This window comes from Adiantum capillus-veneris, chromosome 11 (genome assembly GCF_014529385.1).
Source record: "Adiantum capillus-veneris isolate H3 chromosome 11, ASM1452938v2, whole genome shotgun sequence".
In the NCBI taxonomy this organism is placed as follows: domain Eukaryota; kingdom Viridiplantae; phylum Streptophyta; class Polypodiopsida; order Polypodiales; family Pteridaceae; genus Adiantum; species Adiantum capillus-veneris.
In genome coordinates this window covers 36872374-36897013 of record NC_140941.1, presented here as the reverse complement: position 1 = coordinate 36897013, position 24640 = coordinate 36872374, and the positions used below count along the sequence as shown (strand labels likewise).

General features: G+C 45.3%; 1 protein-coding gene across 1 annotated transcript; it reads right to left on the bottom strand.

Annotated features, from left to right (window-relative positions):
* Positions 1–1487: 1487 nt before the first annotated feature.
* Positions 1488–23438, bottom strand: LOC147447106 (succinate dehydrogenase subunit 7B, mitochondrial-like). Its single transcript, XM_086524249.1, has 3 exons — positions 23177–23438; positions 22952–23054; positions 1488–1699 (listed from the first exon to the last, which is right to left on the bottom strand). The coding sequence occupies exons 1-3, from the start codon at positions 23297–23299 to the stop codon at positions 1629–1631; spliced, it is 297 nt and encodes a 98-aa protein (XP_086380375.1). The 5' UTR covers positions 23300–23438; the 3' UTR covers positions 1488–1628.
* Positions 23439–24640: the final 1202 nt, after the last annotated feature.

The window sequence follows — 24640 nt, the reverse complement described above, 5'->3', positions numbered from 1 at the left end:
ACTCATACATTCCTCAACTTTGGAAGGAGTTTAGTCTTACAATTGTCATCATATTCAAATATAAAGGCATAAATATTTTGATGTGTTTGCCGATCTCCTTATTTGCACATATATATGACTTCTTGTTCTATTGTAGATGTCAAGGCAATCCAATGAAGAATTGTGAATATTACATTATGTTTTTCATGGATTTGTTGGTCCCTCTTACTTTATATCTTAGCGCAGGTCTTATTTTATGAGCCACCATTTTTCAAAATAAAGTGCAACTATTTTTTTTGCCAGTAAAGACCTATATGTCTCTTTTCTCCTCCCATTTAAGCTTGTTTTTTCACATTTTTACACTATTCTTTCCATTTCTTCACCTCTTAACCGGTATTGTTGAATGTTGAGACAGCACCATTGTAAGCTAAGACACACTTTCCAAATTGTAACACCTTCATTGCATCGAGCATTGAGTCCCTAATCCAATAGGGTTTACTAACAATGACACAACGAGCTTTCAACTACTTTAGGCAACGTTTTAGTCCATCAACTACTTTCAACTACCTTGAACAAAGTTTTTGATGGAATGCAACGGACTCGAATGACTTTAAAGGCTACCTAAGAAAACTAGCTATATGAGTACACATGCAAGTAAAGAGTCAAGGGAGAAAATGCGACAGGATGTATCTGACTTTGATAACCATGAAAGCAAAGAATTGTTGTACATTTCAATTTGCATGCCATTTTGAAGCTGAACTAATACATACTGTGCGCGCAAAGAAGAGTAACAGTATTTCAACTGAGGATGACCATTTCTCTCAAGGATCTTCAATCAAAGCGAATCGTATACAACGTACAGTTGGAGCATCACAGGAAATTCTTCTACGACACATTTCATCTGTGGTGTTTAACCTTTCCTAAAACCATGTTCCTTGAGCACAGAAACCTTCCCCACAGACAACCCGCGAGCAGAACAAAGAACTCAAGGGCACTATCAAGTCCAAGTGGAGTCACCAGTTTTGAGATTGATTTTGCCCGAAAGCCACTATTTTGGTCTTGTGGCCCAAGAGTGTCATTAGAAAATTCATAGTTGGCATAAACGTCTTATCAGCAGACTGAAACTCAACATAAGGACTAGCCCATGCTCACTCATTCGCAAGTGAACAGCATAATACCAGAACTCATTCGGTCTTGGCAGATGGAATTTCAAACTGAGGATTCTCACATGCCCACCCACTGATGAGCATGCGAATAACATTATATACCAAGCTTTCACCTGCATTCGTAGAATTAACCAAGGACTTGCATATGCAGTACATGAAGACTAAAACTCAGATGCAATCATGCAAGCACTGACAGATGCACATGTTTTTTCAAAAGAACAGAGCGCCACATTTTACTAAAACCTACGGTTTTAGTCCTAGCCTTCGCTAACTTGATCATAATGACTTACACTAATATTTCAAGTTTAAGTATCAAAGCATTAACTATTGCTTTCCAGAGCACAGCATGAATTTGGCTAATCATAAGAAGAAGAGAAAGTGCACACATATTCCAATTATTATGTCTATTTCTTTAGCAGCGGGCAAATTACAGAGAACAACTTGCAGGCTTAAAGAGAATTCTCTTTATCAAGAAATGCCGGCTTAGCTTTCTGTTTGTCCTAGCCTTTCAGCTCTTCGCTTTTTGGTCACATCATAAACCTGATAGCAGCACCCTGTGAAACCGATTAAGAATATCACCATCTTTTATTTCACAAGCAATATCATTTGGACAGTAACATATCTATCTACCAAGTTAAAACATTTGAAAATTGAGAGAGAGAGAGAGAGGGGGGGGGGGGGGGGGGAGGGCAAGTGGGACAGGCTGCCCCACCTCCGTTCTCTGCGCCGCTTGAACTTTCCCTGCTCTCCAGCTGCGATTGACCTTGTCTGCCCACTCCTTCACCTTCTTCGTCGCTGCTGCATGCTGTTGCCCCCTCTCGCCGCCCGTGTATTGATGCTTCGAGATGGATCTTGCAAGTGCTCGGACTGTCAGTAACCCCCCCACCCCCGTTTCCCTTTCCCTCCATGCCCATCTCTGTGCCCCTGCCGTGGGTTCCTGTTCTATGTTTGCTTTTTCTTGGCGGTGGTTTTCTGTGTTTTATATTTGTTGTCTTTTGATATTGCGAGTGCTCAGACTGTCCAACAACCCCCCCCCCCCCCCCCCCCACCCTCTCCTCTTCCCACGCCTATCCCTATGCCCTTGCCATAGGTTCCCCTCTTTGCGTTTGCTCATGACAAGGGTTCAGTCAATCTAGCCTAGGAAGTGTTCTGGCACCTTTGTGAGTCTGTTCGCAAACCGTGCATGTCCAGACACTTAGAGTAGATGCATATCCTCTGGTTGCACATAGCATGATCATCAAATCACAATCAGAACCCATCATGAGCATTTTTACAATGCATAGACCTATTTTCCCTATTTTAGCCATTTTTCACTTATTATTATTAAGTGACTTTTGTTGGGAAACTGGGTAGGGCAATTTGACAAGCCAGTATATAAGAAAACCCAGCGCTAGCACTTTCTGCCAAAAGAGGCAGCAAGAACCTTGTGTTCAACAGTGCACCTTCTCACACCCCCCCCCCCCCCCCCCCCCCCAAGGCAGTCAACATAGCGTTTTCAACCAAGAACAAGCCCACCGTTTTCGGCATAGCAAATCAGCCAGCGTTTTGCATTTGCAAATCAGCCTGGAGACAGCAGGACCTAGCAAAAGCCATAGCGTTTTTGCAGCAAACCCCAGATCAGCCCTAGCGTTTTTGGATCAGCTGGACAACCTAGCGTTTTGCAAATTCTCCGCGACATAACCAGCAGTTAGATCAGCGTTTTCAGTCTTCAGCATAGAGACACCGCAGAACAAGTCCCGAACCTCGCAGATCTCACCTTCCCGCACGGTCAGATCAGCAAGAGTTTGCAGATTCAGCCCGGAAAACGCAGATTTCAGCATCTGCATTTTTAGCGTGTCATCGTCGCATCGTCGTCACCAACATAGAGTCAGAATTCAGCAGATAGAAGATTTGCAAATTTCAGCCATTAGCGTTTTCAGATTTCAGCCCGTCTCGTCGTCGTCCTCATCGTCGTCGACATCGTCGGCAAGTCCACTGCATTGTAGAGATCTGTGCAATCAATAGTAGACCGCTCACCATAGAGAGTGGGGCCTTTGGAGGAGGGTTTGACAACTTTTCTGGTGTCGTATTCTTCTCTCTATCTCTCAGTCTCAGCACCTTCATTCACAATGTTTGCCACTTGTTTGTGATCATTTGCACTCTCTCACTAAAGGAACGGAAGGCTCTCCCTTCCGTAAGTAAAAGGAACCCTTGAGCACAGTTCGGAGCATTCATCTTGAGCAAAGTTCAACATTCACATCCGCTGCACCTTACATTGGTATCAAAGCTTTGGCAGTGAATTGTATCACTCAAGGAAAGAACCACATAATTTTTTTTGCTTGTTGCGGTCGCACGTAACCCAAGTCCACTTTGGGCGTGTCGATTCCTAATCGTGTTTTTGAAGAGTGACAGGAATCCCAAGAAAGAAGGGCTTGTCTAGCCTCCCCTTGTTTCTCTTTTCACTCATTGAGAGCAGACCGTGCACTTAGCGGCCGGCCAATCGACGTGAGGTGGGAAAAAGCAACCTTGGTGTGAGCGCAAGGCCGCCAAGGGGTGCACCCGCGGGAAAGAGAAGAGCTCAGGTAAGAGAAGATCCTTCTCTAACACAGATTGCAAGCGAAAGAAAAACCTCAAGACTCAAGCCCCTCAAGAACCCAAGAACCACAAGAACCCAAGTCCCTTGTGAACTTAAGAACCCAAGACTTCAGTGTATGGTCATCACCCGAAGCGAAATGGATACTTTGCATGGAGGTGATAGCATGAAAGTGGCGAAGAAGAATTTTCCCCACCAAGAGGTTTTTCTGACCCTCCCCCTTCCCCATCTACGCAAAGGATTGCACCAAATCCTATGGAGGTTTTGGTCAAGATGATGATGGACATGAGGATACAACGAGAAGCGCAACACAAAGGCAGAATTGGATCATGAACACAGAGAAAAAAAGCAGAATTGGATCGTGAGCACGAAGAAAGGATGGCAGCCTTAGCGCGTAAGCGCGAGCAAGCACGATTGGCGGCCGCAAAAAGAAAAGCCAAATCGCAAGTGCGAAGAAAGACGGTTAGAGCATGAAGCGCAGAGAAACCAACACATGAAAGAGTCCAATCCTACTATTTTTTAATGTGCAGGTGCGGATTGAAAGAATCAGGAGAAGGAGACTTTCTCAGTCTTTTCTTCTCCAAAGCACGACACACATGATTTGCATGATGATTTGCCTGATCAAGATGTGATTATTCACGAGCATGATGATTTGCAAGAAGAAGCTGTTATTGTTCACAAGGATGATGGTTTAGTTGATACTTTTTCTAGTGAAGCTAACCTCATTGCAGATTCGATCAATCACGACGAACCGATCTTGGCTCTCGAGTCGAGGTCCAAAGAACCCCCACAGGAAGTATTTTGTGTTCGAATGATTTCATTCGAGAGTTTCATTCGTGATGGTTTCCTGTATTTTAGTCACCGTCCTTATGTGATCCCTTTTCATAGGCATGCCATATTGCACGATGAACACGATTCACTCATGAATGAGCAGGGATGTATGCGGATTACTCATGAAAAGTTGAAATGTTTGCATTCGAGGAATTCACATTCCATGTCTCTTCCTTGGCATGACATAGTATCCGTAAGAGCACAAGAAGGATTGAGCATCAAGCATCGGCATTTCCATTGTGGTTTGCCACAGTTGATTGATTTAGATTAGAAAGTCAAGATTCGATTCTATTGTTTGTGTGTGTTTGATGAACCGTTTGGCACTCCGTCTATATGTTCATCTACATTGCATGCACAGTTTTTTAGGAAGACTAGAATTTTTCCAATCACTTTACATGGAATGGGTATGTTCATGTTTTTGTGTTGGAAGTGGTTTCAGGAATTTTCATCCTCGGAGATTCTTGAAGGAGGTAGACGCATGACTATAAACGAAGTTGAAGCATTGAAGGAGCCACAGTTGACTTTGTGTCGCTTTCGGCGCGGCCCAGAGAAGCAAGCATTGCAGACCTTTATGAAGTTCAAGTATCGCATGACCCATGCATCAGAGTGGGCAGACGAAGAGTCCTTCACAGGATTTCAGACACTATTGGCAATCTCCCTCGACGCCATACAATTCAGTACCAGTACCTCACTTTGAAAAGGAGGGGATGTCGCGTGCACATCTAACCCTACGTGCGTGTGGACAAGCTACTTCATGACAAGGGTTCAATCAGTCTAGCCTAGGAAGTGTCCTGGCACCTTTGTGAGTCTGTTCGCAGACCGTGCATGTCCAAACACTTAGAGTAGATGCATATCCTCTGGTTGCACACAGCATAATCATCAGATTACATTCAGAACCCATCAGAAGCATTTTTACAACGCATAGGCCTATTTTCCCTATTTTAGCCATTTTTCACTTATTATTATTAAGTGACTTTTGTTGGGAAACTGGGTAGGGCAATTTGACAAGCAAGTATATAAGAAAACCCAATGCTAGCACTTTCTGCCAGAAGAGGCAGCAAGAACCTTGTGTTCAACAGTGCACCTTCTCGGCAAGACCTCCCCCGGCAGTCAACATAGCGTTTCAGCCAAGAACAAGCCCAGCGTTTTCAGCATAGCAAATCAGCCAGCATTTTGCATTTGTAGATGAGCCTGACGACAGCAAGACCCAGCAGAAGCCATAGCGTTTTTGCAGCAGACCCCAGATCAGCCCTAGCGTTTTTGGATCAACAGGACAACCTAGCGTTTTGCAGATTCTCCGCGACAGAACCGGCAGTTAGATCAGCGTTTTCAGTTTTCAGCATAGAGACACCGCACAACAAGTCCCGAACCTCACAGATCTCACCTTCTCGCAACAGTTCCTTGCCGCACGGTCAAATCAACAAGAGTTTGCAGATTCAGCCCGGAAAACGCAAATTTCAGCATCTGCGTTTTCAGCGTGTCGTCGTCGCATCGCCGTCGTCACCGACATAGAGTCAGAATTCAGCAGATAGAAGATTTGCAGATTTCAGCCATTAGCATTTTCAGATTTCAGCCCGCCTCGTCGTCGTTGACATCGTCGGCAAGTCCATTGCATTGTAGAGATTTGTACAATCAATAGTAGACCGCTCTCGCCATAGAGAGTGGGGCCTTCGGAGGAGGGTTTGACAACTTTTCTGGAATCGTATTCTTCTCTCTCTATCTCTCAGTCTCAGCACCTTCATTCATAGTGTTTGCCACTTGTTTGTGATCATTTGCACTCTCTCACTAAAGGAACGGAAGGCTCTCCCTTCCGTAAGTAAAAGGAACCCTTGAGCACAGTTCGGAGCACTCATCTTGAGCAAAGTTCAACATTCACATCCATTGCACCTTACAAAAACACTAATGGACTTGGCCTATCTAGCGTCGAGAAACTGCAAAACGCTAGGCTTGATCTGCAACTTAAAACGCCAGGAAACGCTGGGGCTGGCTGATCTTGTTGGTTGAAAACGCCTGACAAGTGAGCATTTGTGTTGCATTGTGATGTGCCAACCACTGAATATTCCTAATTGGATGAGATTGCCTGGGTATAGAATTTTAGTGCATCAAGACACCCGTGGAAGATTAGTGCCGTCTAGATGTGATGGCTAATTTTACTACGTCGGAATATCAAGAGTTCCGATCTGGACGAAAGGAGAAGCCAACTCCTTAACAAAAGAGCCGAAAGGAGAAGCCAACTCCTTAACCAAAAAAAGAGCAAATTGATTGTCCCTCGGAATGACCCTCGGAATGACCCTCGGAAATTTTTGAGCTAACTTGAGTTGTTTTGCAGATATGATGTAATCGCGAACGATTACTTTCTTTCAAGGAGGAGGGATGTCACAAATTGCTGACGTGTCAAGCCACTGAAGAACGGAGCCTACTTGCAGATCCTGGCCGGGGGCCTAAACCCTAAGAATAAACAGACGAAGAAGAAGAAGTTCCTACCAGCTTATGGGACCCTGTCCGATGGGGCCCAAGTGACACAAGAGAATAAAATAAAGCAAGAACCACACGCACACAAAAAGACTTGCACAGAAACTGATGACGTGGCAGTTGTACGGACAACCCGGATTTTGCGCTGACTATTGCTGTGGCAGCCTATACGGATTTCCGTGTTTCACGTTGAAAGCTTGTACTAATTTCCGTGATTTGCGCTGGCTTATTTTCAGTGCCAGCTTTTGGGCCAGTTGCTTTTGAGTTTGAAGCTTTTCACTGTAATTGCTTTTAATGGCCAAGGGCCTTTAAATATGAGGTTAGGGCTCATTCTCTGGCACTCTTCTGGGAGACAATGCAGAGCATGGAGTACCGGCTTGTACTGTGTTGAAGCAATATAAAGAAATACCGAAAGGGGCGCCAAGGTTTGGAGCCAATACTCTCTGGGATGCAATTCCGCCACTCCGTGTCGCGTGTCGTCTCTCTCTTTCACTTCAGTTGATATTGGAGTGCTAAAAGTCTGTTTAGTCTGTTCTTTTCTATTGGCACGTGGAGCCCGTCTTGTGATAGTTACCACGCCGACATTCCCCATTCGAGTCAATAGAGTCTGCATTTAAGGTATTGCATGTGTGTGCATTCCATTTACACAATCAAAAGCAAAGCAAATACCACATCGACAAGGTGTGGGGGGCCTTTGAGAGGGTTGGTTGGGACCCCCATAGGGTGTTCTCTTTTCCCCTCTCTCTACACATCTCTACCTCTCATTCTTCCTCTAAAAGGATAAAAGGAAACATCATTCGTGCTAAGTAGCACACATTCAAGCAAGAAAGGAAGTAAAGATTTGTGGAAGTTTAAAGTCTACATCTTGTCAAGCATTTCAATTCTATTGCGCCTGACAAGCAGCAACGGAAGCAAAGTATGCAATAAATTTCCGATAGAAGAGGCAAGACCAAGGAAGCTACGAACTTCATGAACAAATGTCAAATGAGACCACTTTTATATTACATACATTAAAAAAACCCCGACCCATAACCAGAAATAGGACTAAATATAGGGCGCAAAATGGCCTACAAGTGGCTAGCCACCCCTCCCCCCCCCCCAAAAAAAAAAATGCGGTCGACTACGACCTTATGGAAGGAATCTAACCCTAATTTTTTATGCAGGGTTCAAGATGGAAAATTAGTCGACTTTTCAAGCTCGATTGATGTTTGGAACTTGTTTGGTGATCCTGTTTGAAATTTGTTTGAAATGGATGGTATCTATTTTAAACCTGTCTTGGAGCCGATTTGAATTGTTTGACTCTGGTTTTAACACTGGTTTGGTATTGTTTGAATCTCGGAACAACGCAGACTGGATGTCTAAGGAGCGTTTCGTTGTATGCTAGAAAACCTCTGAACGACGCAGACGGGATGTCTGGGGAGCGTTTGGTTGTATGCTTGAACCTCCAAGCGACGCAAGCTGCGGTCTAGCGAGCATTTGGTTGTACAATCCTCTGAACTCATGGCCCGGACCTTTTTAGGTTATTTGTGCGGGAAGTGAGGTAGTCGTTGAGTAGCTTCATACCGTAGACCGATTCTCTCGGGGGAGTGCTCAGCGGCGCTATTTGTTGTGTTTGTAACATGCATATGTGAGCATTTGTGTTGCATTGTGATGTGCCAACCACTGAATATTCCTAATTGGATGAGATTGCCTGGGTATGTAATTTTAGTGCATCAAGACACGCATGGAAGATCAATGCGGTCTCGGTGTGATGGCTAATTTTACTACGCCAGAATATCAAGAGTTCCGATCTGGACAAAAGGAGAAGCCAACTCCTTAACCAAAGAAAGAGCAAATTGATTGTCCCTCGGAATGACCCTCGGAAATTTTTGAGCTAACTTGAGTTGTTTTGCAGATATGCTGTACTCGCGTACGATTACTTTCTTTCAAGAAGGAGGGATGTCACAAACTGCTGACATGTCAAGCCATTGAAGAACGGAGCCACTGTGCAAATCTCGACTGAGGGGCCTAAACCCTAAGAATAAGTAGACGAAGAAGAAGAAGACCAACTTATGGGACCCAAGTGACACGAGAATAAAATAAAGCAAGACCCACACACACGCGCATGGAACTGATGACGTGGCAACTGTACGGAATTCCGGATTTTTCGTTGACTGCTGACGTGACAGAACTGTACGGATTTCTGCGTTTCACGCTGACTGTGCTGACGTGGCAGCCTGTATAGATTTCCGTAATTTACGCTGGCTGATTTTCAACGCCAGCTTTTGGGCTGGTTGCTTTTGAGTTTGCTTTTCATGTAAATTGTTTTTGGGCCTAGGGCCTTTAAATATGAGGCTAGGGCTCATTCTCTCGCATGCTAGGTGCAAAGGGTGGAGTACCGGCTTGTACTCAGTTGTTGAAATATAAAGAAATACCGAAAGGGGGGCCAAGGTTTGGGGCCAAAATTCTTTGGGGTGGAATTCCGTTTCTACTTGTCGCGTGTGTTCTCTCTCTTTCAGTTTTAGTTATTGTTAAAGTGCTCAAAGTCTGTTCAATCTATTCTTTTCTACTGGCACGTGGTGCTCGTCTTGTGACACAAAGCCTGGAAAATCCCCCCACAACCCAACAAGAAATAAATAAAGTATCATAGCGACCTGCCTTGAAGTGGGCGGCCGGACAATGCAACCTAAATGCATATGCAAAGGGTGGCCAACCCGGAGGCACACTAGCCGTACATGCATGCCCTAGACCTGTGAAGCAACAGGGCAATGTACGTCTAACAATGTGAACCCGGCTAGTGTGGCCGGTCACTATTATAAAAGGGAGGCCAAGGCCTCATTTATAGTTATCGACCCCCGCTGGCAGAGTGCCAGTGGTTAGCCAGTGAGGCTGGGAGTGCACGAGGTCACCTCGAGGAGATGAAGCCGGGTGGTATGGGACACTCAAGTCTTATAGGTGCACGCCTATATCCTCGGACGCTACCCCAGCACGGGGTGCTACCGGATGGTGCCTATGGTCGATGGTTCATCTGACGCGTGTCTGTAGACGGTCTGTGTAGCTAGGAGATCCCCTCCGCGTGTTCGTTTCACCATCCCACTTGTATCAACTTTGGCCACTTCCAAATTAATAAAATCCAACCAGTTTGTTTACCCAATCTACTTATATGAGTTAGATCACAAGAAAACATCAAATTTGTCCGCACTTGTAAAGAAAAGACAAGACTTTTTGCAAGCTCAAGCTGATTGTTTCTTTGAAGGCTTACCATGAGAGTTACCTCCTCAACATTGTGAAGACCATACCATTGATTTGATTCCCATCAACACATCACCAAACCGGCCACCTTACAAAGTTAGCAGAGCCTGTAGTCAAACCGTATGGAGAACATGGAGAAGCCCAAGAATCGTCATGAGCATGACCGGAAGCCTGTCAATGCATGAACCTATAGCCCAGTGTGACTAGGTGGCTAAGCTGTGTAAAACTCTAGGAAGGCCAGATGTAGCATCTACGTCGTAAACATCCTCCGAATCAAGAAAGCCAGACTAAGCAGTCTGCACTGTAGAAGCTACCGTTAGTTGCAGCAGGAGACCGCACGGACCACCACCAGATGGTGTCCTGTCAGAAGGTATGGTAATCCAAGATGAGGGGAAAGCCAGACTCAACAATCTGCCTTGTGAACGGCCATTGAGAAGAGGTGAGGTCAGACCAAGCTGTTTGCATCGTGATCATCCTGTATGAAGAAGGGAAGCAAGACTAAGCAGCCTGCACTGTGAATATCCTCTGAGAAGAGGAAAGGCCAGACCAATTTGTCTGCGCTGTCTTGCCTGTATCTCCTGCCTCCAATCATCCAGTGTCAACCAAAAAAGAATCCACCACCAAACCGCATCTCGATGTGGCTCTCAATGTGAATGAGCTGGGAGTGGCCTGCTGCCCAAGTCGGGAAATAAGTCTACTGTAAGGTTACCAAGGGTGAGTGTAAGCAACTCTGAAGGTAGCAATCCAAATAATTAGGAGTGTAGAAGAGCAACTGCACTACCATCCAAGCCAAGCTCCACGTGACCCCGGATGTAGGTGCAGGATGCCTGATCTCCCGCATCTAGTGGTAAACACTCCAAGAGAGTCCAAAGCACTAAAGTCCCACTCCAGTCTATAGATCCAAGCAATAAACCTGTCCAAGAAGAGATCCAAGATCCTCTCCCGAAGTCCATGTAGATGCTTTTGTGTAAGCAAGTGATCTGACATGTCGAGGTCAAGTGGTAAGTGTGTTGCTAATTGGACTATTTTCTTATTTTTAATAATTAAATCTTTTTTTTAGGATATTTGATTATGTGCACTAAGAATTGTTAAAAGATTGTAGCTACAGGAACTGCCATCAAGAGCAGACAACTCTGATGTGTCATTTGATGGGTGACGGTAAACATCGCGAAGGAGTTTCCGTAAGTTCGGTGGAAAAGGCCGGGTTACGAGTGCCCCTGATGCATCACATGATGGGTGACGGGTGCATTAGTAAGGGGGCATCCCGTAGGCTAAGGAGGAAATCCGAACTGAGTAAGAAAATACGCGTAAAAACGCAAGCACAAGAATAAAGATGGGTTCAATGAAGCTTTTTACGAAAAGCAGGAACAATCGCAGGAAGGCAGACGCTTTCCCGCGAGGAATCTATGTTTGCATTGCATTCGTGCATGTGGTTGCATCCAGGGACGCCTGGGAAGTGTTGTTAAATGCATTGGTTTTAACTTATAAGGTTTTATTGAGTTTTTGGGCAGGTTCAGACCAATTTTAAAATATGCCGACCGTCCACTTAATAAGTGGGCAGCCACTTAGAAGATAAAGCAACAAAACCAGCCAGCAAATTCTCTCTCCCTATTTCGGGTAGAACAACGCTAAAAAATTTTATTTATTTATTTTTTTTTAAAAAAACGGCCGCGATCTCTACGCGAGCAGTTATTCGTGCCGTGGCCAGGGAGCTATAAAAGCACCACATGCCCTCACTCACGGGAGGTACCAACATCAACAAGAGAAGACTCTGCCGCAAGAGATCGCGAGACTACGAAGCACGGAAGTCGCTTTTCCCGCGCAAGAGCGACAGGTATCTATTGTGGATTCGCCATACGAATTGTTGTCGCGTGTTTGTGTGGTTTGTTTTGCAGGAATCTCCCGTCTTACGGGAAGGCCCTTCACGGGAAGTACGGCTTCACGCCTAAGTCCCTTACGGGAAAGTACGGCTTCGCGCCTAAGTCCCTTACGGGAGGGAACGGCCTTGTGCCCAAGCCCTTTACGAGAAAGCACGACCTTCGGGTCTACGATTACAGAACGGAGGGGTTTCCTCGGGTTCTCGTGCTTGTATACGAATTCTCCCTGAATAAAAGAATACTCTTAACGGGGGGGGGACCAACCCATCTTCTAGTCCCCAATACTGTGTCGATCTTCTCCCTTCTCTCACATTTGCAAAGTATTTTAATTTTCAGATTTTCAAGTGCTCGTGTACGCTCCCGTTTTGTGACAGTGGTATCAGAGCTCGGACTCCTCTCTTTCTCTGCAAAGAAGGACGATTCCGGGAAGAACGGGAAGAACCATGTCGAGCCAAGGGAGAAGCGTTGAAGAGGAGCTTCAACAAGTGCAAGCTCAGCTTGCGGAGTTGCAACAAATTCTATTGTTGCCAGACGTCCAAAAGCTTTTGGGCGGAATGAAGAAAACGAATGGAACTGATGCAGCCAAGAATCCAGACAACACTGTTGGCGTGAGACCACAGGAGGCAAGAGAAGAAGCACGTGCCAAGGTGCACAAAGGATCTTCGGATCGGAATGAATGGGCTACTTCAAGGAAAGGCCAGGAAAAAGCGCTCTCTCTTCTAGACGAGAGCAAGGACATCTCTATCTCATCTCCATCTTACTCTCCTGATTATACTTCTACCTCTCGATCATCTCGTCAGAAGAAGGAAGTAGCTACTACCGCCACCACCATACATCAACCTAAAGATAAGCCTCGATTCAAGAAGCAAGGTCGCAAGTCTCAACATCACATGAGAGTCTTCAAATCAGGTGACAACGACGTCAAGTTCGAAACCTACAACGGACGGAGAGACATCTCCAAAGCACTGTCCTTCATCAGACAGTTTGAAGTCGCCTTTACCAATGGGCACTTCACAGAAAAATCCAAATTATGCCATGTGGGGATGCACCTCAAGGAAACGGCAAGTAATTGGTGGTTAGCCAAGATTCTGGAAGGTTCTCAGGCCAGAACTTGGGAGAGCTTTAAATCTGAATTTTATGAACAATTTCTTCCGCCTGACTTCGAGCAGGACATACGGAAGGAATGGGACTGGCTTGCCCAGAAGGAACATGAAAGAGTAACGACTTATGTGGACAAGTATTGGTCGGTTCTTCTGAAGGTCACTCCCTTCATGAAGATTGCCGACGAGGAAAAGAAACGAAAGTTCGAAGCGGGTCTCCAACCGCAGCTTCGAAAGAGTATGAAGGTGTATCCGCATGATACTCTTCAGAGGATGATGGAGTCAGCAATCATTGCTGAGGATTTGCACTCAACTGGGACACCCAGAAAGATGGAGCATAGCACTTACCGTGCAAGACAAAGAGGGGTCTACGATGACCAAGGGGGCCAAGGAAGAAAACGTCCTCAATCTAGAGACGATGATCATTCTAAGAAGCCAAAGGGCACTGGCAAGCGAACTAAGTATCTTTCTCCTACTCAACTTCAAACTTTCAGAGAGGAAGGAAGATGCTTCTACTGTGGCGAGAAAGGACATATGAAACCGGACTGCCGGCTAAAGCAACAACGGCAAGAACAAGCCTCTACGAGGCAAGAGAAAGCAAGGAAGGAACCCGCACCACCAAGCTCGAACTCAATTCCAGATGTTCAAGGAAACACTTCCTGATGAACTCCCTCCGGTACGCCCGGAAGATCACCGCATAGATCTCATACCGGGTAGCTCGCCTCCCAATCAACCCCCTTATCGGGTGAGTCTTACTTAGCAAGAGGAAATTCTGAAGCAAGTCAACGAGCTTCTAGAGAAAGGGTTAGTACGGCCCAGTGCTTCACCCTACTGCTCTCCAGTTCTACTGGTGCAAAAGAAAGATGGCACGTTTCGAATGTGCATAGACTATCGGTCTTTAAACAAGATCACAATCAAGAATCGTTTTCCGATCCCTCGGATTGATGATATACTTGATAAGTTGCAGGGTGCAAGCGTCTTTAGTCGCATAGACTTAAAGAGTGGGTATCATCAGATACGGATTGCCCTTGAGGATGTCCATAAGACTGCTTTCCGCACAACCTTTGAACTATATGAATTTTTGGTAATGCCTTTCGGCTTGACCAATGCTCCTGCGACGTTCAATCGCATGATGGACCGCATTTTCAGCCCGTATCGAGCTTTTACGGGAGTATTCTTTGACGACATACTCATCTTCTCTAAGTCAGAAGAGGAACATCGGAAGCACTTGGACTTAGTGTTTCAAGAATTGCGAAAGCATGAGTTGCATGTAAATGCAAAGAAGAGCGAGTTCTTTCTCTCTGAGATACACTATCTCAGCCATATAGTCTCTCACAATCAAGTGAGAATGGATCTTGCCAAGATCCGAGTGGTAGAAGAATGGCCTATTCCCACTACGGTACATGATATACGTAGTTTCCTGGGATTATGTTCGTATTATCGAAGGTTTGTTCGAGGATTTGCTCATGTAGCAGGACCACTTTATGACTTGACAAAGAAGAAGATTCCTTTCAGATGGGGATCGAGACAACAAGGAGCTTTTGATCGGCTCAAGTACTTGCTAATCCATGGACCTATTTTGATAGTGCCTGACTTAAGAAAACCATTTGAGGTTCATTGCGATGCTTCAGGCGATTGCATCGGAGCAGTGTTAAACCAAGAAGGCCATGCAGTGGCCTACAAAAGCAGACGGCTTAAGGATGCAGAGTTGCATGCATCAATCTACGAAAAGGAACTCACGGCTGTGATTCACGCCTTATCCAACTGGAAGCACTATCTTCTAGGAGCGGATTTTGTGATCAAGACTGATCACCAGAGTTTGCGGTATTTTCTTACGCAAAGGAAACATTCTGAGAAACAGATGAGATGGGCAAACTTTTTGTCTATGTTTCACTTCCAGATCCTTCACACGGCTGGGAGTAAGAATGTGGTCGCAGACGCATTGTGTAGGCGACCAAGGGTGAACGCTATCACTTAGGTGTATCACCAAGAATTAGAAGCACTACCGGATTTGTATCCGAATGATCCAGACTTCTCCACCATTTGGGGAAAGCTACATCGTGGAGAGAATGAGTTTCCCTATTCCATTCGGGACGGTTATCTCTACCACCATCAGGCCATATGTGTGGCGGAACCATTAAGAAAGAAGATCATGGATGAAGCACACGCTTCGCCTTATGCGGGTCATCGGGGTATTCTCCCTACGACCTTAGCAATGGAAAGATATTTCTTTTGGCCTAGCCTTACAGCAGACATTGATAAGTATGTCAGGGAATGTTTGGTTTGCCAAAAAGTGAAGTATGATCGGCATAAGACGCCTGGGTTGCTACAACCTTTGCCTGTGCCTAATGAACCTTGGGAAAGTATTGCCATGGACTTCATCATGGACCTCCCTAGAACTCAGACTGGAAATGACGCGATCTGGACCATTGTGGACAGGTTTAGCAAGCAAGCACACTTTATACCAGTCAAGAAAACGATAAAAGCAGATCATATGGCTAGGGTCTTTCTGGCACAGATCTTTAAGCATCATGGAATGCCTAAGTCTATTGTGAGTGATCGAGATCCTCGCATGACAGGAAATTTTTGGCGTGCCTTGATGGATAATCTTGGTACGAAGCTGAATTTTTCATCTGCCTAGCATCCTCAAATGGACGGGCAAAGTGAGATAGCCAATTCCACAGTATTGGATATGTTAAAGCTTATGTGTCAGACCGGCAATCTGACTGGGAGAAATATTTGCCTCTTGTCAAGTATGCGTATAACAATACCATACACTCATCGACAGGGAAAGCACCTTTTGAGATTCTATATGGTAAGCCTTTGCTTCCACCCATCCTTTTAACTAAGGATAAGATCTTTGCAACAGATGAATTTGTCCGGGACTTGGACACAGCCTACGGGCAAGTTAGGAGAGCTATTCTACGCTCTCAGGAAAAGCATAAGAAAGCTGCAGACAAGCACAGAAGGAATCTAGACTTAACAGTTGGACAGTTAGTCTTATTCAAGTTTGAGAAGGCAAGACTTAAGAAACAAGCGTCTCATAAGGGGAAGGTGGTAAAACTTTCTACCCGTTATTATGGGCCGTTTAAGATCTCTGAGCGAGTAAATGATGTCACGTTCCGATTAGCGCTACCGCCTAATTGGAAGATCCATAATGCTTTCCATGTCAGTTTACTCCAGCCGTATGTGGGACCGCCTCCAAGCCAGCCTAGTGCTGAGGAACCTCCTGAGGTTGAGGAAATGGAAGAAATACTCCAACCGGAGCAGATAGTAAGTCATCAGAAGCGGTCTCTCAAATCCGGAAAGATAACACAGAAGTATTTGGTTAAGTTTAAGAACTATTCGAATCTAGATGCTCAGTGGATGACGCAGGAGGAATTAGCAACTTATCCTGAGATACTGGAGGTATATGTCCAAGCACTACAGTTGAGGTCAACTGTTTAGAAGCAAGAGGGATGTTGCTAATTGGACTATTTTCTTATTTTTAATGATTAAATCTTTTTTTTAGGATATTTGATTATGTGCACTAAGAACTGTTAAAAGATTGTAGCTACAAGAACTGCCATCAGGAACGGACAACTCTGATGTGTCATTTGATGGGTGACGGTAAACATCGCGAAGGAGTTTCCGTAAGTTCGATGGAAAAGGCCGGGTTACGAGTGCCCCTGATGCGTCACATGATGGGTGACGGGTGCATCAGTAAGGGGGCATCCCGTAGGCTAAGGAGGAAATCCGAACTGAGTAAGAAAATACGCGTAAGAACGCAAGCACAAGAATAAAGATGGGTTCAATGAAGCTTTTTACGAAAAGCAAGAACAATCGCAGGAAGGCAGACGCTTTCCCGCGAGGAATCTATGTTTGCATTGCATTCGTGCATGTGGTTGCATCCAGGGACGCCTGGGAAGTGTTGTTAAATGCATTGGTTTTAACTTATAAGGTTTTATTGAGTTTTTGGGCAGGCTCAGACCAATTTTAAAATATGCCGGCCGTCCACTTAATAAGTGGGCAGCCACTTAGAAGATAAAGCAACAAAACCAGCCAGCGAATTCTCTCTCCCTATTTCGGGTAGAACAGCGCAAAATAATAATAATAATAATAATAATAAATTAAAAAAAACGGCCGCGATCTCTACGCGAGCAATTATTCGTGCCGTGGCCAGGGAGCTATAAAAGCACCACATGCCCTCACTCACGGGAGGTACCAACATCAGCAAGAGAAGACTCTGCCGCAAGAGATCGCGAGACTGTGAAGCACGGAAGTCGCTTTTCCCGCGCAAGAGCGACAGGTATCTATTGTGGATTCGCCATACGAATTGTTGTCGCGTATTTGTTAGTTTGTTTTGCAGGAATCTCTCGTCTTACGGGAAGGCCCTTCACGGGAAGTACGGCTTCACGCCTAAGTCCCTTGCGGGAAAGTACGGCTTCGCACCTAAGTCCCTTACGGGAAGGAACGGCCTTGTGCCCAAGCCCTTTACGGGAAAGCACGACCTTCGGGTCTAAGATTACATAACGGAGGGGTTTCCTCGGGTTCTCGTGCTTGTATACGAATTCTCCCTGAATAAAAGAATACTCTTAATAGGGGGGGGAACAGCCCATCTTCTGGTCCCCAATACTGTGTCGATCTTCTCCCTTCTCTCACATTTGCAAAGTATTTTAATTTTCAGATTTTCAAGTGCTCGTGTACGCTCCCGTTTTGTGACAAAGTGTCTGTCCACCCAAGATGGTGGTGTCTTCTCTAGGAATGTCAGAATCCCATATGCCATGAGCATGGCCATATCTCGTGTGAACTCCTCTAATGAGTGCATAGGTGTGTCCAGCAAACCACAAGTCACCCCCCCCCTCTGGAGTGCGCAATCGCCGAATGATGGCTGGAATGAATGGATCTTCCAAGGATCGTACGCCCGTAGATGATCAAACCGATGTTGAAAATATCGTGTACTGCAGCAGTCGCTGAGAGACCGCACGGACAACCTCCAAGGGGTGTCCTGTCAAGAGGTAACTTCATCCTCTGTAAAAAACACAAGCCAAGAGACTGTTGTCCACCCAAAAAAGCAACTGCGAGGTGATGAAAATGCTGCTGTCCAGCAATTTTCAGCGTGCTCGTACGCTCCCGGCATGGTCCAAGCGATGCAGAGGGTGTAGGGAGGGCGGGGAATCAATGTAAAGACCAAAATGGGCTGAAAACAGAGAAAACAGCAGGTATTTCTGGCTCAAATCTGAAGATCTGAAGAGGAATTTGACCGGCAATGCACCGGATGCAAGGCTATATGTCATAGGCAAGATCTGGAGACTCCCTTTGATGCCAATGCTCCGCGTTTTGCTGAAAACACAGCAGCAAGGCAAAAACATAAGACTGCCAGAAAAAACGCAGATCTGGCCTTGGAAAACACAGGAGGGCTGATCTGAAGCTGGGTGGTGCGTTTTTCTGTAGGGAGGGGGCGCCAAGAGAGGAGAAAGCTGATCACAGATGGTAGAAGCTGAAACGCTTGTCTAATCTGCAAAAACGTTGCAAGTTCCCAGAGACGCTAGGCTCAAAATCTGCAAGTTTCACAATGAAAAGGTGCAAAAGGGCTAGCGCTAGCTTATTGGGAGGAGTACCTGATGCAGAGTATGTGCCTTGGACTCATGTCACAAGACGGGCTCCACGTGCCAATAGAAAAGAACAGACTGAACAGACTTTTAACACTTCGATAACAACTGAATTGAAAGAGAGAGACCACGCGAGACACGGAGCGGTGGAATTCCACCCCAGAGAGTATTGGCCCCAAACCTTGGCGCCCCTTTCGGTATTTCTTTATATTGCATCAACACAATACAAGCCGGTACTCCAGACTCTACACCTTCGCCAAGAAGCATGCCAGAGAATGAGCCCTAGCCTCAAATTTTAAAGGCCCTTGGCCTGAAAAGCAGTTACAGTAAAAAGCCTTTAAAACTCAAAAGCTTCTGGTCCAAAAAGCAAAGCCAAAAAGCTGTCAACGTAAATCACGGAAATCCGTACAGCCTGCCACGTCATCAATCAGCGCAATTTTCGAAAATCTCCCTATTGTCCTTAGGGTTAGGGTTAGGGTTTCTACAGTTCTAGGGTTAGGGTTTCCAAAATTAGGGTTTGCAGGTTTTAGGGTTAGGGTTTCTAGAATTAAGGTATGCAAGTTTTAGGGTTAGGGTTTCCAGAATTAGGGTTTCAGCAATTAGGGTTTCTGGCAAAAATTAGGGTTAGGGTTTCTGCTCTCGGGCAGCCACGTCATCACTTTGTGACAATTTAGGCCCCTCGGCCACATTTGTAAGTTGGCTCTATTCTTTAAGCTTTGATACGTCAGTAGTTTGTTACATCTCCCCTTCTTGAAAGAGAGTAATCGTCCGTGATTACAGCAAATCTGCAAAACAACTCAAGTTAGCTCAAAAATTTCCGGGGGACATTCCGAGGGACAATCAATTTGCTCTTTTTATTAAGGAGTTAGCTTCTCCTTTCGGCTGTTTTGATCAAGGAGTTAGCTTCTCCTTTTGGCTGTTTTGATCAAGGAGTTAGCTTCTCCTTTAGTCCATATCGGAACTCTTGAGTCTTGATATTCCGGCGTAGTAAAATTAGCCATCACACCCAGACCGTACTGATCTTCCACGGGGGTCTTGATGCACTGAAATTACATACCCAAGCAATCTTATACAAGGAATATTCAGTAATTGGCACATCACAATGCAACACAAATGCTTACATATGCATGTTACAAGACACAACAAACAACGCCGCCGAGCACTCCCCAGAGACAAAAGGTCTGCAGTATGAAGCTACTCAACAGGTACCTCGTCACTCCCCGCACAAATAACCTAAAAAGATTCGGGCCATGAGCTCAGAGGACTGTACAACCAAACGCTCCCCAAACCGCAGTCTGCGTCGCTTGGAGGTTCAAGCATACAACCAAACGCTCCCCACGCATCGGCCTGCGTTGTTCGGATGTTTTCTAGCATACAACGGAACGCTCCCCAGGCATCAGCCACGTCGTTCCGAGGTTTTCAAACATACAACGAAACGCTCCCCAGCATCGGCCTGCATCGTTCCGAGGTTCAAACAATACCAAAACAGTATTTCTCACTTCTCCACCCGGGAGTAAAATCACCAATCATTGAAACCAGTATCAAACCAGAGTCAAACAATTGAAATCGGCACCAAAACAGGTTCAAAACAAATACCATCCATTTCAAACAAATTTTAAACAGGATCACCGAACAAGATCAAACAGAACTCAAACTTAAAAAGCAATTCGACATCAGTCGAGCTTGAAAAGTCGACTGACTTTCCATCTTGAAACTTGCACCAAAAATTAGGGTTAGGTTCCTCCCATGAGGTCGTAGCTGAGCACAGCATGGTCCATCAGCTCTTAGACAGACTGTTTCTTATGCAACGATGGTAGTCCCAAGAGATAGCAATCACACCGAACCTCCAAGGTCATCTGCTCGTGAAGAGACATCTACTGAGAGATGTCGAGAAATTTCAAGTTATGGTAGTCCCAAGACATAGCAATCACACTGAACCTCCAAGGTCATCTGCTCGTGAAGAGACATCTACTGAGAGATGTCGAGAAATTTCAAGTTATCATCTGCTAGGGTTTCCATGGCAAGCATTTCAGGATACCCCCCTCTGCCAGAAGTTGCACTCCGCAGGAAGATGTTAGAAACCATATAGCTTCGGGTAAAAATTTTCTTGAAAGCTTGCCAAGTCCTTGGAGTATGTTGCTTGGTAGCTGTAGACATAAACATCTGCATGACACTGCTTCTGAGAAAAACAGTGACTTGAAACAAATCTGGATCCTTCTCTTGCAAGTGATCTTAATTGGCTTATGCCCTGTAATACATGAGCGGTGAAGACGGGAGCGCGCCCGATGCGCGATGAAGTAAGGGTGAGGGCGAAGATACCTCGAATAAAAATTCCAATAGCTCTGTCTGCTCTTTTGTAGGACCGGTATGCTTTCAGAAAAGCACACAACTGATGCTCAGATACCACTGTCACAAGACGGGCACCACATGCCAATAGAAAAGAACAGACTGAACAGACTTTTAACACTTCAATAACAACTGAACTGAAAGAGAGAGACGACACGAGACACGGAGCGGCGGAATTCCATCCCAGAGAGTATTGGCCCCAAACCTTGGCGCCCCTTTCGGAATTTCTTTATATTGCATCAACACAGTACAAGCCGGTACTCCAGACTTTGCACTTCGCCAAGAAGCATGCCAGAGAATGAGCCCTAGCCTCATATTTTGAAGGCCCTTGGCCTGAAAAGCACTTACAATAAAAAGCCTTTAAAACTCAAAAGCTTCTGGTCCAAAAAGCAAAGCCAAAAAGCTCCCAGCGTAAATCACGGAAATCCGTATTGCCTGCCACATCATCAACCAACGCAATTTTCAGAAATCTCCTTGCTGCCCTCAGGGTTAGGGTTAGGGTTTCTGCAATTTTAGGGTTAGGGTTTCCAAAATTAGGGTTTGCAAGACTCAAGTTTTAGGATTAGGGTTTTCAAAATTAGGGTTTGCAAGTTAGGGTTTTTGGCAGAAATTAGGGTTAGGGTTTTTGCACTCGGGCAGCCACGTCATCACTCTATGACAGTTTAGGCCCCTTGGCCACATCTGTAAGTTGGCTCCATTCTTTAGGCTTTGACACGTCAGCAGTTTGTTGCAACTCAACTGGCGATTGATACCATGTGAGCGCGTGTGCGGAAGCGTGAGAGGAGAGAGAGAGAGACAGAGAGAGTAGACACAAACGCCAGAGATGGTGAAGAGGGGGCGATCAATTCCCCATGACTACCATAAGCAAAAGACCCTCAGTACAATCAATATGATTTCAGTGAGATGTGGAAGTGGGTACCCCCTGCCCCTATAAATAGGTGCCCAAGGGGAGGTAGGGCAAGGCCTAATAAAAATCCCCACGACCCAACAGAAAAATGATATACAGAAATATATGACAGCGCCCAGACAAAGTGGGCGGCCGGCCCCAAGCTCGGGCGGCCCGACCAGGTACAGCCTAGACTATGGGTGGCCAGCCCGGAGACATACTAGCCGTACAAGTATGCCCTAGACCTGTGAAGCAACAGAGTGGTGTAAGTCTAACACGCCCGCCATAGGTTGGCCAACAATGCCAGACCATACACAAATTAGACACATGCGGGCACTGCCCAAGATCAACAAAAAAAATGAAATGAGCTTCAGAGAGCCGGGCACAAGCCATAAGGAAACCCTCTATCCCCAACAACGGCCAGACCAGACACATACTGGGCACTACCTAAGATCAATAAAAATGAGATGATCTTCACACAGGTTGCCAAAAGAAGACAAATACTATACCTAACACAAAAACTCCTAGTAAAGAAAAAGAATGGGCACCCTAGATTAACTCTAGCTACATTGACCATGCAAGTATTGTATACCACATTTTCAGACTTTTGGCTCTAGGATCTTTTCAAAAGTACAACCTAATTTTTGATTCATCGTAAAAATCATCTGCATGCATCGCCAGGCTTGCTATTCAATAAGAGTCAAACAAGGACCCAGCTATAGAAGGAAGCTTTACAATTCACTTAACACAATCCAATGCTTTATGCACTCACGCAAACTCTCTTTCTCTCTGTCAAAAATTGCAAACTCTCTCTCAAAAAAAAATGAAACTTCCAATTTCACCCTATTGGTATGTGATACTTTCTAGAAGCTATAGCAGACTTCAATATTTACTGCTTACCTGCACTCACGATGATAACAAGGACATCCCCAAACAGCTTTACTTTCTGAGCAGTTCCCTTGGTTGATTTGTAATGTTTTAAAGCAGGATCCTCTTCTAAGAGCTGCCAAAATCGTACAAGCCTCTCTCTCTCTCTCTCTCTCTCTCTCTCTCTCTCTCTCTCGGAGCTCAAACTGTTGAGATCGCCGACAAAAAGAAAATGAGCATGAAACAAAGGAGGCATACAGCTTTCTCACGTTCACCAGGGGGGATGTGGAGACCCCGCTTTTGACAAGCACGGCAGGAGGGAGAGGAGGAAGAAGCCCAGAGCCTTATATGACTCCCAACCGTCTGCAGACGTTGCGCCATCTCTCTCGCTCTCGCAGAATTTCACAGTGCTTTCCAAAAATTTCTTGAAGGAAAAGAATTACCTCTCCATTTTGTCATTAGGTGTCATCGCTCCAAACATTCCATTCCCACTGCAGCCTGCAAATTTCGGTGTATTCGTTCGTTGCATTCTAGTGTTCAAGAGAAAAATGTGGTATAGCTTACTCACCACATGTTCCGATGTCCCTCGTCGATACATGTAACTTGCATTGACCTCTCGTGTTGTCTCTACTCCTGTAAGAGACTAGCATCACTGTAAGTAGTTTGTAAAAGTTCAAGCATAGGTAATCGCATCTAGAGAGAATGTGTAGCTTCACAACCAATGTAAACATAATATATACTCACTCTCGTCCACTTCTATAAGGACACCATTTTTGGCTTACATATTGAGCAAAGCACTGGCAAGGAACACATCTTTCTCCAACAATCCCTGACTAGCAATCTCCTCACTCATCCATGTTAACAACTTTGAAAGGGCACAGTCTTTCAAGGTGCTTGCATCTAGAGTGAGAGGCCTTCGCAACCCAACTCATTAAAACAGTCCAGGGCCTCTTTGCCGCAACCATGTTGGGCATATCTTGCAAGAAATTTTCATGATTTTGTGAGGGCACCACATTAGGCATCCATATCGAGCAAAGCACCACCAATAACAACATATTTCTCCAATAGCCCCTTGCTAACAATTTCATTAGGAGTTTTCTCACCCATGTCAACATCTTGTGTAAGGACCTTCCCTTCGCATCCGATTGCATCGGTGAAGAACAGCATAAAGCTTTCTTGCCACGGCCATGTTGGACATATCCTACAATCATCATGTTCCAAGAACCGACACTTTTTGACACAAACGCTCAACAAAAAGTTATGGTTCTTTCATAAGGGAACCACATTTGGCATACATGTCGATTGAAGCATTGCCAACACAACATTTTTCTCTAATAGCCATTGGCCACAGGCCTTCGAGGTGCAAGCATAGGTGACTATATCTAGACAAAAGCCTTTGCGTTGAAGGAGTACGAGCGGAAGTGCGACGCGAGAGAGAGTGCGAGAAGAAGAGCACGACGATATGGTGAACTCGCTCTACTGTAATGTGTAGAGCATAGTGAGTTCTTATTAGGTTTTAACAAAAGAATATGTGTACATACCTAGCGGCCCGCCCACTTACCTGGGCGACCACATTGGGCTTTATACCCCAACAACCTCCCACTTAAAGTCCAATGTGGTACTTTAAGTGTGAGAGAAGCTACTATACAAGATAATATACAAGAGATGTAGAGAAGTGATGCACTACCCTACGCCTAACTGCTTGCGAAAATGCGCAAAGCT